At 34.5% G+C, this 14,989-nt stretch overlaps 1 protein-coding gene across 1 annotated transcript; it reads right to left on the bottom strand.

Moving 5' to 3' along the window:
- Positions 1-5,907: 5,907 nt before the first annotated feature.
- On the bottom strand, positions 5,908-9,835 carry LOC106175330 (uncharacterized). The gene is made up of 4 exons (XM_087003369.1): positions 9,684-9,835; positions 8,757-9,000; positions 8,349-8,402; positions 5,908-6,163 (listed from the first exon to the last, which is right to left on the bottom strand). The coding sequence occupies exons 2-4, from the start codon at positions 8,977-8,979 to the stop codon at positions 6,120-6,122; spliced, it is 321 nt and encodes a 106-aa protein (XP_086859495.1). The 5' UTR covers positions 8,980-9,000; positions 9,684-9,835; the 3' UTR covers positions 5,908-6,119.
- Between the last annotated feature and the right edge of the window lie 5,154 nt (positions 9,836-14,989).

A 14,989-nucleotide genomic window follows, 5' to 3' on the forward strand; every position in this document is an offset into this window, starting at 1 on the left:
TTGGCAAGGCACAGGTTTTGTCTACTATGTGAGGGAGTGTAGCAGAAAATCCCCAAAATGCTTATTTTTGCCATCCACAGCTTCTCATAAAACCTTACATACAGCTTAAAAATGATTGGGGCATACCTGATGTTGACATTTCCATTTGAAATAATAAGAAAATGGGCACTCTTATGATGACCAATCATTTGGAGCCAAAATCAACTTTATATATTTTATCAAAGGTTAAATCCAATTGCAGACAGGGGTAAATAATTAATTCATGAGTGCAAGAAAATTGGTACTATCCCGAGAAAATCCATTTTGGCAGGTTAAATCTCATAGTGTGTACCTTTAACTTGTATTCTCTTTAATTCATACCCCATGATGCATTTTGTTTTTGCAAATTAATACAATTTTGATTTTTTCATTAAGAGAAATTAGCATTTAGTTTTTATTATTAAACTTATTTTTGATTTCTCGTCATCATATAGTGTAACAATGAGCATGGCTTTGTGTTTTTTTCTTTTTTTTATTTTTTGTACTGCCCCAATGTTGTTAACCAGTATTGTGGATGTGCAGTTATATCTAATTACCTTTAGATTACATAATGAATAACATGCATACTGTTGGAGCCCAAAATTCACATTAAAAAAGCAGGACTGGAAAAAGGATGAAGCCTTTTTTTTTTTTTTTTTTTTTTTTTTGTAAATTCTCTAAAAAAACTAGTTTTTGGTCATTATTTTCCCAAAGAATACATGTCAGATAGGCAATGCTCTTAGTCTTAGAGCCTTTTAAAGATGCATATGAAGCCAGCAATGATTCCTTGTAATGCATATAAATCACTTCTAGCAGTTTCTTACACAACTCAAAGAAAGCCTACACTTCAAAGGGTCAATCAAACTAGAGGGTCAGAGGGGCAATACCGCCTCCGGATATTATACCACCAGCTGGAGTCAGCGCATTCATATGGAAAACAAAAAAATAGGACAGCACCTACATTATTGTGCTCGACAAGCTCTACAAAATACAATAAACAAGAACTCAATTTTTCTTTTACAGAAAATTACAATTTACAACAAGGCAGCAAAGCTGTCAAATGTTCAGACAAAAAGCAGGAAATAACTATGCACAAAATGGGCTACTGTCAATTCTGATGCAAAAGTACATTATGTTAAACTGCCAATTCAACATCAAATTTTAATTATGCTCAACAGGTAATACCAATGTAAGTAAAATGTGTAACAAGCATAAGGCTTCAGGCCCATGGCAGTTCAAGTTCACACTTTGAAAATGTATAACTTCCAGAAAAAGAAGCCAATTAGACTGCTTTTCCAACTCGGGCTGCATTTTAGTCCTGTATTTCTTTTTTAAACATTTGGCAATAATCAGTAACATGGTTTTCCCATAATGTTCATCATGGCAGCAGCACCCAAAATTGTGTTTTCTTCTATTCTGATGCAATATTACATAATGGTTAACAGCATAATGACCGTCAATTTTTAATAATAAAATATACGTATCATGGATTTTCAGAAAATGTGACTAGCATGGGTCTTCAAGCCAATGGAACTTCAAAGTCACATCTTGAAAATGCCAATATGTGAAAAATTAAATTTTCACACAAAAAAAAAAAAAACTGTTTAACTAGCAGAAAGAATTACCAAACAGACTGCATTGCCTACTGAAGCTGTATTTTAGTCCCATGTTTCTTTCCTGTAAGTTTGAGAACAGTAAGTGACATGATTTTTCTTAAATGGTCATCATGGGAGCAGTGCCCAAAATATTTTTTTCCAAATTTCGATGCAATATTACATAACGTTTAACAGCATAATGACCATCAATTTTAATAATAAAATATTAGTATTATGGATATTCAGAAAATGTGACTAGCAAAGGTCTTCAGGCCCATGGAACTTCAAATTCACAACTTGAAAATGCCAAAATGTAAACAAGACAGCACTGTTCTGAAATGTTTTTTTTCCATTTTTAACACTTTTTTAACATAAAACAAAATTAACAGTTTACTGCCGATGAGATGTGAAAAATATCAATAGAACAGTGTCAAATGTCCAATTACCTCCATTCGGAGTTTCTGAACATAGTGAATGATTGAATCTTACAAACTGCAATGATATGAGTTTATTTCCATTTTTGAAACTTTATTACACAATACACGATAACAAGTTTACCATCATTTTTACAAAATCAACTAACAATGTTGTAAAGATGCAGGAAATGTCAAACAAACACTTTTACTTATCTTATTAATTAAATAATGAGACTGTTAACATGCCTAAGAATTGAATCTGAGGAAATGTGAAAAAACAGCATAACTTATAAAATAATGGTCCGATTATGCTGATTTTCGAACTTGACCTGTGTTTTAGTAAGATTGATTACTCCTGTGAGTTTCATGACAACAGGCCTATGGGTTTTCCTTGAAATGTGTTGACAGTGTTGCATATATGCTGAAAAGTGAAAAAACAGCATAACCACTAAAATAGTGGCCCGATCATGCAGATTTTCGAACTTGATCTGCGTTTTAGTAAGATTGATTACTCCTGTGAGTTTCATGACAACAGGCCTATCAGTTTTCCTTAAAATGTGTTAACAGTGTTGCATATATGCTGAAAAGTGAAAAAACAGCATAAATTCTACAATAATGGCCCGATCATGCTGATTTTCGAACTTGACCTGCGTTTTATGAATATTCATCAGCTCTGTAAATATAAAGCCAAAAAGTAAAACTGTCTTCCACTTATGGTGTTAACGCTGAAAGTGCACGGCGACGGCGACGACAGACGCAGGTGATGGCAATATGTACAGACACATCTGTGTCTGTACATAACAAAATCGTGGGGAAAAGTAAAAGGTCAAATCCAAGGTTGCAGTGTGAATGGGAATAAAGGACTTCCCATCTAAATTTAGTAGTAAATATAAGAGCCTGGAAATTTGCCAGTTGAGGTTCATGGTGAAACGCAGGTCAAAGATAAATTTCAAGGTCACAGGAAGACTGCCAGTATATGACCTCCTAGTCATGTTCAATAGTAACTAAGGGTATATCTCTGCCAGTTTTGAAGATGTAAAGGACGGAATATTTGCAAAGTTCAGTTCATCAGAAATAGTAGGTCAAATGTCAATTTCAAGGTTACAATTAGACTACCAGTATATGACTTCTTAATCAAGTTCAAAGGTAACTATGGGCTTATCTTAGCCAGTTTTGGAGATATAAAGGATGGAAAATTTATAACGTTCAGGTCATGGTGAAAAGTAGGTCAAAGGTCAATTTCAAGGTCACAGTAAGATTGCCAGTATATGGCTCTATTCCCATAGATTTTAGATCGATCTATCCCCGCGGGGAGTCTCACTAGATTACTTTCAGATAATCCGACTTAAATGTCCGTCCCGCCTACTACAAGCTGTAAGGGGGTAATTAACTTTCGTGTCCGCCCGGCTGACAGCTATTTAGCGTGAACCCCCAGGGAGTTAGGTCGATCTAAAGTAGGTCGATCTAATCTATGGAAATGGGGTGTATGACTTCCTATTCAAGTTCAATAGTAACTACGGGCATATCTCTGCCAGTTTTGAAGATATAAGGAGGGGAAAATTTGCAAAAGCTCATTTTGTGGTGAAAAGTAGGCTAAAGGTCAAATTCAAGGTCACAGTAAGATTGCCAGTATATGACTTTCTATTCATGTTTAATAGTAACTATGGGCATATCTCTGCCAGTTTTGGAGATATAAGGGTCAGAATATTGGCAATGTTCAGTTTAAGGTGAAAAAAAGGTCACAGGTCAATTTCAGTGTCACAGATTGCCAGTATATAACTTCCTATTCAAGTTCAATAGTAACTATGGGTGCTAATATTGGAGTATTCCACATTTTATTTTTATCACTGTTAAGTTGCGATGTTGTACTTTTTGATATAGCGCAACTTGTAAACCATTAGGAAAACAAAAGAACAGATGTCACCCTCAGTGTGGCGCTTGACATGCTCTACAAAATGCAACAAACTATAATATGAGAGCTTACAGTTGTGTAGTTTCTGAAAATTGACATAAACAACTATTTTTTTTTTTTGCAAAAAATTCCTAATTTTAAAACATTTTGGCCTGTTTGACCTTGAAATAAAGGTCAAATCCAAGGGCATATTTCGAATCTTCACACATGACTTTTGGTCAAACTTCTGTAGTAATTTTTTTCCATAATTCCTTTGGTTTGGGAGATATTTAGCATTGAATTTTCAAAAATTTTGACAAGGGTGCATTTCAAAGAGCGTCACACCCAAAAGAATGCACCGACTGAGATAAAAAAAAACAGGGGGTTCAAGTTGGGATTATATGTGACCTAAATCCAAGAGATGGGGACATAGGTCCAAGGGGTCTAGGAGGAGAAGCGGTAATGATGACTTGTTTCCAGCGCCGGACTGTGGAGCCGCAGTAGCCGGGGGGAGCTGTACGAGACAGGCCGGCGCTAAAACCATGAGCACTGCCAGCGTACACGCTGGTGGTACTAATAACTCACCTGGTTAACCAAAAGGCTAAAACTTCAAATGTCTTCAAATTTCTGGTCACAAATTTGACCTATTTCTCCTTCCCTCTAGTTTTTTTTAAGTCCAAAAAGTAGCAATGTACGACTTATAACTGAAAAATTAATCAAATGATAGTTGGTAAAATCAACCAAGGGTAAAAGCACAGAATATGAGTCAATGTCTGTTCAAAAATAAAACGAAACAAAACAAGCAGGTATCTCTTTAAAGGGATAATAACTCTTCATTTTGGCCAAAAAATGAATTTTCCTGGAGTAAACAACAATTTTCCCATACTTACCAATGGTTAATGAATCCATTTTTTACATTCAAAGTTAGTCCGTTTTTTTTCTAAAAAGTTTGGTTTTTTGTTAAAATCTCTTAAGAGATTTTAACAGAGTATAGCCATCAATGGAGGTCACGTGGTCTAAAGACAAATTCAGATATCAGAATAATAGCTATAACTGGTGTTTTTGTGGTAAAACATAATATATTATATTTCTATAAGTTATTCACAATGTTTTTATTGTGAAACATAGGTCTCATACGAAGAGTTATTATCCCTTTAAGTTATATACTTGAAACTGTTGGAATTTATGGTTTAGTGGTAATAGTTTGATGTATGTGTTAGGTCAGACACTTTTAAAGACTTTTAAAGAAAACCAGACAGCAAAGCTGACAAATACACAGACACCATACAGGAAACAAAGCTGTAAATCTGACAAATGTTCAGACATTAAGCAGAAGAGTGCAACAAATGATGTTTTGGCCAATGATTCAGTTTCATGGGCCAAAGAAGCCACTGAAAATGCTAATGTGTGAAAAATAAAATATTTAAAAAATATGAATAAGTATCATAAGTGTAAACCAATCATACCGATTTTCAAAAGCAACCTGCCTCTTTGTCACCAAAATTTAAAAAAAAAAAAAAAAAAAAAAAACTCTAATGATTAAATGTAAACTGATCATGCCAATTTCTGAAAGCAACCCATTATTTTGCCAAACAAAGCTACACGGTAATTTTATGGTATATAGTTTGGAAGTAATGGGGCGGACGTTACCAAAATTATACAAAAAAAAAAAAACAATAGTTACTGTAAATGTCAACTGATCATACAGATTTTCGAAAGCAGCCTGCCTCTTTACCAAACAAAGCCACTCAGTAAATAAATGTAAAACAAAAATACGGTTTGGCAGTTATGGGGCGAACGTCATGTGTCAGACAGCAATGGCGACAACACAGACAGACAGACCAATCAGAATATATACAGACACTTACAGTGTCTGTACATAATAAGACCCAAGAAAAAATATTTTTTGTCTCTATATATTCTATATTCTATCTAATTATATTTATTGCATGTTTACAGATCTTATGAGAAAAAATTCAAATACATGTAAAGTATGTTCTTTTATTTCAGTTAACAACCATAAGTGATGCTGCAAATGCAAATTTGTAACTGTTGGCAAATGTCTGAATTTCACACTAGTGCAATTATGTGTTTCACAAAAACTTCATTGGTATCCATTTTGAAAGGCAACATGAGGATATGTTCACTGTAAGATTTAAGTGACAGTTCTTGTGCTTTTTTTCCTAGTGACTTCATCTCCTATTCGTCAAATTCAAATGGTATGTAATCCCTATGAAGTGATTCTGAAATAAAAAAAAAATTATTTTCCAAAAGTAAAAAAGTAAATACATCTAATCATCATTATTACTTTTAAATAGAGAGCAAAGATGGCAAAAACATATTATCAATGCTGTAAGTTTGAAGACAAAGGGTCAAACGGTTTTCCACTAATCACAGGGTGTTAAGTTAAAATGGACCTTCAGAAAACAGGAAAAAAATTTTTTTCAAACAAGGCAGCAAAACTGTCAAATGTACAGACAACACAAAAAGATGAATAATCCAATCAAGCTGGTTTGCAATTTGAGCTGCATGTCAAGTTACAAAATAATTAGTAACACAGTTTTCCTTTTAGAGCATAAGTAGTGGCAGTACACAATATTTTTTATCGTTTTTTGAGGCAATGTACATAATGCTTTACAGCTCATAGTCAACATCAATTTTAAATGTGACTAGCAAAGGTCTTCAGACCCTTGGAAATTCAAAGCCACACCTTAAAAATGCCAATATGTACAGAAGTGCTGAATTTTTTTTTTTTTTCATTTTCAACGCTTACTACATAATACACAATAACAAATTTACTCTAATTTCTAAATGATCAACCTAAAAAAATGTTTAGATGGGGAAAATATCAATAAAACAATTTTAAGTGTCTAATTTTCTACATTCTGAGATTAGAACATAGTGAGGGATTGAATCTGACAAAATGCACTGATTTTACTTTATTTCCATTTTTGATACTTTATTACACAATACAAAAAAACAGGTTTACCAACAATATTGTTACGATGCAGAAAATGTCAAAAGAACACTTTTACATATCTAATTAGTTCAATAGTGACACTGTTAACATGCCAAAGAATTAAATCTGAGGAAAAACCACTCATGTACAAAAAAGGCTTCACTTCATCAAAACTGAACCAAAAAAGTTTATTTTGGTACTTGATCCATATATTAGTCCTATGAATCAGTCCTACAAGTTTTTATGCATAATATTACATGGAATTCATGTTATCTGCATAATGGTGGATAAAATATGCAAAAAAAATAAATAAAAAAAAAATAAATAAATAAAAACCAGCATAACCTTTGAAAAAAATGGCCTGATCATGCTGATTTTCGACCCCAACCTGCATTTTATGTATATTCAACAGTTCTGTAAGTTTCAAGCCAAAAGGTAAGTTTTTCCACTCATCGTTTCAGTGGTGAAAGTGAATGGCAATGGTGACAGTGACAGCAGCAAAGACAGACGCAGGTGACGTCTACACGTACAGACATATCTGTGTCTGTACATAAAAATGACACAGGTCCTTATAGTCTACAAGAAGATGTGGTAATACCCTAGTTACACTAGAGGCAGAATGTCGTCGGAATGAAAATTCTTTGTATAATCTTGGAAATTTTAAGTGCATTCTAGAAGTTCTAAGTGCATTCCAAATACACAGGCCCATTCTTATGTCCAGTCCGAATGTTTTGCTCATGCTCAAAACGTTTGAAGTGCATCCCAAGTGGGAAAATATAGAATCATGGCATTCGAAGTGTATTCTAACTGCACTATGAGTGCATTCTTAATATTCTTACAGCATTCGAAACATTCTGTTCGCATCTGAGGGAGAACCGAAATGGCAAGACACTTCAAATCCTGCCAGATTATTCCGCATGTGGCTCAAATGAGCCGGAATGCAACTTGAATGCATCTCAAACTCCTATTTGGGCCAGCAATCGAACCACACTTGTATGGCATTCGAATTGCATTCTAAAAATTCTGATTGCATCCTGAGAGCATTATCGAAATTCCTAATGTGTTCCAACTGCATTTGGGAGGTAATACACTCGGAATGTGCATGAATCATTCCAGGCAGGTTGGAAGCGCATTCTGAGTATTCCAACGGTTTTCTTACAGGATTAAGGTCATTTAAAAATTTCCTCCCAAATGTGGCCCGATTTTTTAACATTCTTCATTCCAGCTCATTCTGCTTGATTACTGCTGATTCTGAATAAGTGTGACAGGGCCTTATCTGTGAATTTTATCTGCCGTCATTCAGTGGATGAGACAGGTTAAGGGTAAAACCATGTGTTCCCCCAGCACTCACGCTGGTGGTGCAATTTTAAGTGGAATTCATGTTATAATCATATAAACAATGAACTACTTGACTGTATAGATTAATTTCCCATTTCTTTTTATAAAAGAATATACATCTTTGTACTTACGCTTCCATTCAATACCAAGTCTCTTCCACTCCCTCTTATTTCCTATGCTATTAACTATGAATAAAAAGGAAGGCAAGTTTCATAAATTGAAATTACAATCATAATGATTATATAAATGAAATTCCACTTTGATCAAATGTTTTCGTAATTATCATATTATTATAATTATTGGCTCATTTTACATAAATCATTTAACCTTCATAATACATGAACATGTGGTTACTACGTATAGAATTAATAAATAAATAAGCAAGTTCAAGTTGAATCACTTTTGTACGAGGGAAGAATATGGAATGTTTCCAGAGATTACTGCAACTAAGAATTACACACATATTAAATACATCTTAATGTTGATGCCAATTTCTGCCAAACATTTCAAATGTTAAAAAAATACACAACAAAACTTACATCCCCTTGCGATGGGCCAGAACATTAAAGGCGTTAAGACTGCAATCACAACGGCTGGATACTTTCCAAAGTCCCAAAAAAATTTCTTCCATGGACTGGTTATAATTCTTGCTGGGATACTTTGGGGAGTATTTAGTGTAGTGGGTGATTTCCAAATCCCAGGCGTTGCTGTGGCAGGTTTGTATTTTCCTACAATGGCTGGCTTCTTTATTTGATCAGCCATTTTTTATTCTTTTTTGGGAATCTAAAAATACAAATTTTTTTTATTTCTTCATTCTTTTTGAAAAAAAGCAGCTGTATTATATTTTAAAAAAATAACATCCAGCCAACGTTCCTTCTCCTTGGGAGTTTAACCCCCTTGAAGAGAGAGTAAAACTATAGTGTGAGGCTTGTTGTCCTGCCTATGGGCCCATTCAGAATAGTCTAAGGCTCAAATATGGCAACCCACTACAAAGCTTGCTGCCTGATCCAATAATAGACACTGAATGGATATCCCGTGGGGAAGTACTCAAGTGGGTCCACATTGGACCCCCGGACTTGTTAGTCCCCTATTCTGAGTGGGACCTATGAATTATCAGTTCTATTTTCCAGTAATTGAGTTAAACTACTGCCAACGCTTTGCATCCCAATTTTGGATGCGTGTCAGCAGACTGTAACAGTAACTTGATAAACCTAATCGTGCAAGTTACACAGATAACTGTGTACGAATGTCAACATTAAGTAAAACATCAATCATCAGTGACTTTAAGTTCATAATTCGTGCACAAATTCATAAAAATTAAAATTGAAGCGGCCTGGTCCGAGTATTCACGTTAGCAATGTTTACTCTTCAGATATAGGGTCTGTCAACTCGGGAGACATAAAAAAATAGGCTTGTTCAGTATCATTAATGTTTCTTTTTCAAATGTGACGGTATTACATACTAACCTAACACCTTCAGAGAGGGTTGATCTATTACCACCTCGGTCACAACACTAGCAATGGCTACCACATCCGGGACATTCTGACCTTCTCCCTGCATCCTCTTTTAAAAAGGTGGCGCTGTAGTCGTTCTATGTGACAAGAAAAGTAGTGTACGGAAGATTGTAAGAGCCACAACACAAAAATAAAAACAGCGACACAAAAACACACACGAACCTCACAACACAACAAGGCAGCAAAGCTGTCAAATGTACAGACAAAGAACAGAAAATAAAGATGCAAATAAGTGAAAAATTAAATTTTCACAAAAAACTGTTAAATTGCCAGAAAAATTTACCAAACAGACTGCGTTGCCTATTGAAGCTGTATGTTAGACCCATGTTTCTTTCCTGTAAGTTTGAGAACAGTAAGTGACATGATTTCCCTTAAATGGTCATCATAGGAGCAGTGCCCAAAATAGGGGTTTCTTCAAATTTTGATGCAACATTACATAATGTTTAACAGCATAATGACAATCAAATGTTATTAATAAAATATTAGTAACATGGACATTCATAAAATGTGACAAGCAAAAGTCTTCAAGATCATGGAACTTTAAAGTCACACCTTGAAAATGCCAATAAGTGAAAAATTAAATTTTCACAAAAAACTGTTTAACTGCCAAAAAAACAAAAACAAACAGACTGCATTGCCTACTGAAGCTGTATTTTAGTCCCATGTTTCTATCCTGTAAGTTTGAGAACAGTAAGTGACATGATTTTCCTTAAATGGTTATCATGGAAGCAGTGCCCAAAATGGGGGTTTCTTCAAATTTTGATGCAATATTACGTAATGTTTAACAGCTTAATGACCATCAATTTTTAATTATATAATATTTGTATCACAGATATTCAGAAAATGTGACTAGCAAAGGTCTTCAGGCCCATGGAACTTCAAAGTCACGCCTTGATAATGCCAAAATGTAAACAAGACAGCACTGTTCTGAAATGGGTTTATTTCCATTTTTAACACTTTTTTAACATAAAACAAAATAAACATTTTACTGCCATTTTTATATGTCCAACTAAGAAAATTGATGAGATGGGAAAAGTATCAATAGAACAGTGTTAAATGTCCAATTTCCTCCATTCTGAGATTCTGAACAAAGTGGATGATTGAATCTGACAAACGGCAATGATATGAGTTTATTTCCATTTTTGACACTTTATTACACAATACATGATAACAAGTTTACCATGTTTTTTACATAATCAACTAACAATGTTGTAAAGATGCAGGAAATATCAAACAAACACTTTTAGGCATCTTATTAGTTAAATAATGAGACTGTTAACATGCCTAATAATTGAATCTGAGGAAATGTGAAAAAACAGTATAACTTCTTAAGTAATGGCCCGATTATGCTTATTTTCGAACTCAACCTGCGTTTTAGTAAGATTGACCACTCCTGTGAGTATAATTACAATTGGCCAATCCGTTTTTCTTATATTGTGTTATCAGTGTTGCATTTATATTGAAAATAGTGAAAAAACAGCATAAATTCCCTAAAAGTGACCCGATCATGCTGATTTCCGAACTTGACCTGCGTATTATGAATATTCATCAGTTCTGTAAGTTTCAAGTCAAAAGGTAAAATGGTTTTCCACTTATCGTGTTATCGGTGCTGCATATATGCTGAAAAAAGTGAAACAAGGCAGCAAAGCTGTCAAATGTACAGACAAAAAGCAGGAAATAACTATGCACAAAATAGGCTACTGTCAATTCTGATGCAAAAGTACATTATGTTAAACTGCAAATTCAACATCAAATTTAAATTATGCTCAACAGGTAATACCAATGTAAGTAAAATGTGTAACAAGCATAAGGCTTCAGGCCCATGGCAGTTCAAGTTCACACTTTGAAAATGTATAACTTCCAGAAAAAGAAGCCAATTAGACTGCTTTTCCAACTCAGGCTGCATTTTAGTCCTGTATTTCTTTTCTGAACGTTTGGCAATCATCAGTAACATGGTTTTCCCATAATGGTCATCATGGCAGCAGCACCCAAAATTGTGTTTTCTTCTATTCTGATGCAATATTACATAGTGGTTAACAGCATAATGACCTTCAATTTTTAATAATAAAATATGCGTATCATGGATTTTCAGAAAATGTGACTAGCATGTGTCTTCAAGCCCATGGAACTTCAAAGTCACACCTTGAAAATGCCAATATGTGAAAAATTAAATTTTCACAAAAAAAAACTGTTTAACTAGCAGAAAGAATTACCAAACAGACTGCATTGCCTACTGAAGCTGTATTTTAGTCCCATGTTTCTTTCCTGTAAGTTTGAGAACAGTAATGGGAGCAGTGCCCAAAATATTTTTTTCCAAATTTTGATGCAATATTACATAACGTTTAACAGCATAATGACCATCAATTTTTAATAATAAAATATTAGTATTATGGATATTCAGAAAATGTGACTAGCAAAGGTCTTCAGGCCCATGGAACTTCAAAGTCACAACTTGAAAATGCCAAAATGTAAACAAGACAGCACTGTTCTGAAATGTTTTTTTTTTTTCATTTTTAACACTTTTTTAACATAAAACAAAATTAACAGTTTACTGCCATTTTTATATGATCAACTAAGAAAATTGATGAGATGTGAAAAATATCAATAAAACGGTGTCAAATGTCCAATTTCCTCCATTCTGAGTTTCTGAACATAGTGAATGATTGAATCTTACAAACTGCAGTGATATGAGTTTATTTCCATTTTTGACACCTTATTACACAATACACGATTACAAGTTTACCATCATTTTTACGTAATCAACTAACAATGTTGTAAAGATGCAGGAAATGTCAAACAAACACTTTTACGTATCTTATTAATTAAATAATGAGACTGTTAACATGCCTAAGAATTGAATCTGAGGAAATGTGAAAAAACAGCATAACTTATAAAATAATGGTCCGATTATGCTGATTTTCGAACTTGACCTGCGTTTTAGTAAGATTGATTACTCCTGTGAGTTTCATGACAACAGGCCTATGGGTTTTCCTTGAAATGTGTTAACAGTGTTGCATATGTGCTGAAAAGTGAAAAAACAGCATAACTTATAAAATAATGGTCCGATCATGCCGATTTTTGAACTTGATCTGCGTTTTAGTAAGATTGATTACTCCTGTGAGTTTCATGACAACAGGCCTATGGGTTTTCCTTGAAATGTGTTAACAGTGTTGCATATATGCTGAAAAGTGAAAAAACAGCATAAATTCTACAATAATGGCCCGATCATGCTGATTTTCGAACTTGACCTGTGTTTTATGAATATTCATCAGCTCTGTAAATATAAAGCCAAAAAGTAAAACTGTCTTCCACTTATGGTGTTAACGCTGAAAGTGCACGGCGACGGCGACATGATCGGCGACGGCGACGGCGACGGCGACGACAGACGCAGGTGATGGCAATATGTACAGACACATCTGTGTCTGTACATAAAAACAGCATAAATTCCCTAAAAGTGACCCGATCTTGCTGATTTTCGAACTTAACCTGCGTATTATGAATATTCATCAGTTCTGTAAGTTTCAAGTCAAAAGGTAAAATGGTTTTCCACTTATCGTGTTATCGGTGCTGCATACATGCTGAAAAAAGTGAAGAAACAGCATAAATTCCCTAAAAGTGACCCGATCATGCTGATTTTCGAACTTGACCTGCGTATTATGAATATTCATCAGTTCTGTAAGTTTCAAGTCAAAAGGTAAAATGGTTTTCCACTTATCGTGTTATCGGTGCTGCATATATGCTGAAAAAAGTGAAAAAACAGCATAAATTCCCTAAAAGTGACCCGATCATGCTGATTTTCGAACTTGACCTGCATATTATGAATATTCATCAGTTCTGCAAGTTTCAAGTCAAAAGGTAAAATGGTTTTCCACTTATCGTGTTATCGGTAAGTGCACGGCGACGGCGACGGCGGCAACGGCGGCAACGGCGACGACAGACGCAGATGATGGCTATATGTACAGACACATCTGTGTCTGTACATAAAAATCACTACATAACAACACGCAAATCTCATTACACAAAAATTCAAAAATTAAATCCTAGGATAAAACATGATGTTCCAATTAGGCTACTTAACAAATATATTTATAAGGAAGAGATTGTCGTTTACCCCAGGATTTGTAACCAATGGTTCATGGTGGTTAATGAATCCGTTCTGACAATTCATGTTAATCAAATATTTCTCAAATGTCTCTTGAGACATAATTGCGATGGGCAGCCGCCTTAAGTAAAATGAATAATACAATATATAATTATAATGATAATATAATTTTAGCGATGGGATGGATACAACTTATTGTTAGGCTTTTTCTTCATTTTCTTGTCAGGAAAAAATTGAAAGCGGTGCGGTGGTGCGTTTTTACCCTAATACACACAGAGAGAGAGAGAGAGAGAGAGAGAGAGAGAGAGAGAGAGAGAGAGAGAGAGAGAGAGAGAGAGAGAGAGAGAGAGAGAGAGAGAGAGAGAGATTTGTATATTTTGATAAAGATATCTTTAGTTGGACATGTTTTCTGAAGATTATGTACACGCCGTTCAAGTCATTTTGACGGCCTGACGCAATTCCTTTAAGGCTCTTTCCGCTGTAGACGCTTAAATAGGCCTTTCTCTGAAACTTTGCCTATTTGATCCTGAACCCCAAAGCATGTGTCACACGAAACCGTTGAGAAAATAAAGGTCGAGGTATAGGTTTTTAAGATCACTTAAAGAAAAAAAAGCGCAGCATTTTTTTTTCGTCTAAACTTCTCGCCATTACTCCCCTTAAATTTAAATTGACGATTAAAGCTTCGAGTTGCCTACCGGTATGCATTGCAACGAGAAATATAGGCCTAAACGCCGATATTTCATATTTTCAAGGGGATTTTTATTGTTTTAAATCAGCACAAATATATTGGATAATTAGATGCAAGAAAAAACTCATTTTCGGTATCTGGATGATAATAAAGGCCTACAATACCTTTAAGGAAGTCTGTCGGAATGAACAGTGGCGTCAGCCACAGAAAGTTCACGCCCGTCACTTTGAATAGTAATAGCAACAACATCAGTACTTAGAGATAATTATAATGTTACTTATTTCTCACGGCTATTCAAAAGTCACTGGAAAAACTCAGATAAAAACACAGTTTTATCTTATATCACCGTGTCTAGGATCCTTCAAGTATATGTTTGAAAAATTATATAGGAAAAAATGAAACACTGTTTAACCGGACTCTGGACTCTTGTTGATTAATTATAGTATATATTACCATCGACAACAGCAA

Source organism: Lingula anatina, chromosome 2 (genome assembly GCF_051362555.1).
Source record: "Lingula anatina isolate TDL-2025a chromosome 2, LinAna3.0, whole genome shotgun sequence".
In the NCBI taxonomy this organism is placed as follows: Eukaryota; Metazoa; Brachiopoda; class Lingulata; order Lingulida; family Lingulidae; genus Lingula; species Lingula anatina.

What these genes read in the sequence shown, in the direction of transcription:
- LOC106175330 (XM_087003369.1), bottom strand. Translation starts at nt 8,979, where the DNA reads ATGGCTGATCAAATAAAGAAGCCAGCCATTGTAGGAAAATACAAACCT. An exon ending in CTGGCCCATCGCAAGGGGAT is followed by an intron (nt 8,403 to 8,756) that starts GTAAGTTTTGTT and finishes TTTTATTCATAG; the next exon opens with TTAATAGCATAGGAAATAAG. An exon ending in ACTTGGTATTGAATGGAAGC is followed by an intron (nt 6,164 to 8,348) that starts GTAAGTACAAAG and finishes TTTTTATTTCAG; the next exon opens with AATCACTTCATAGGGATTAC.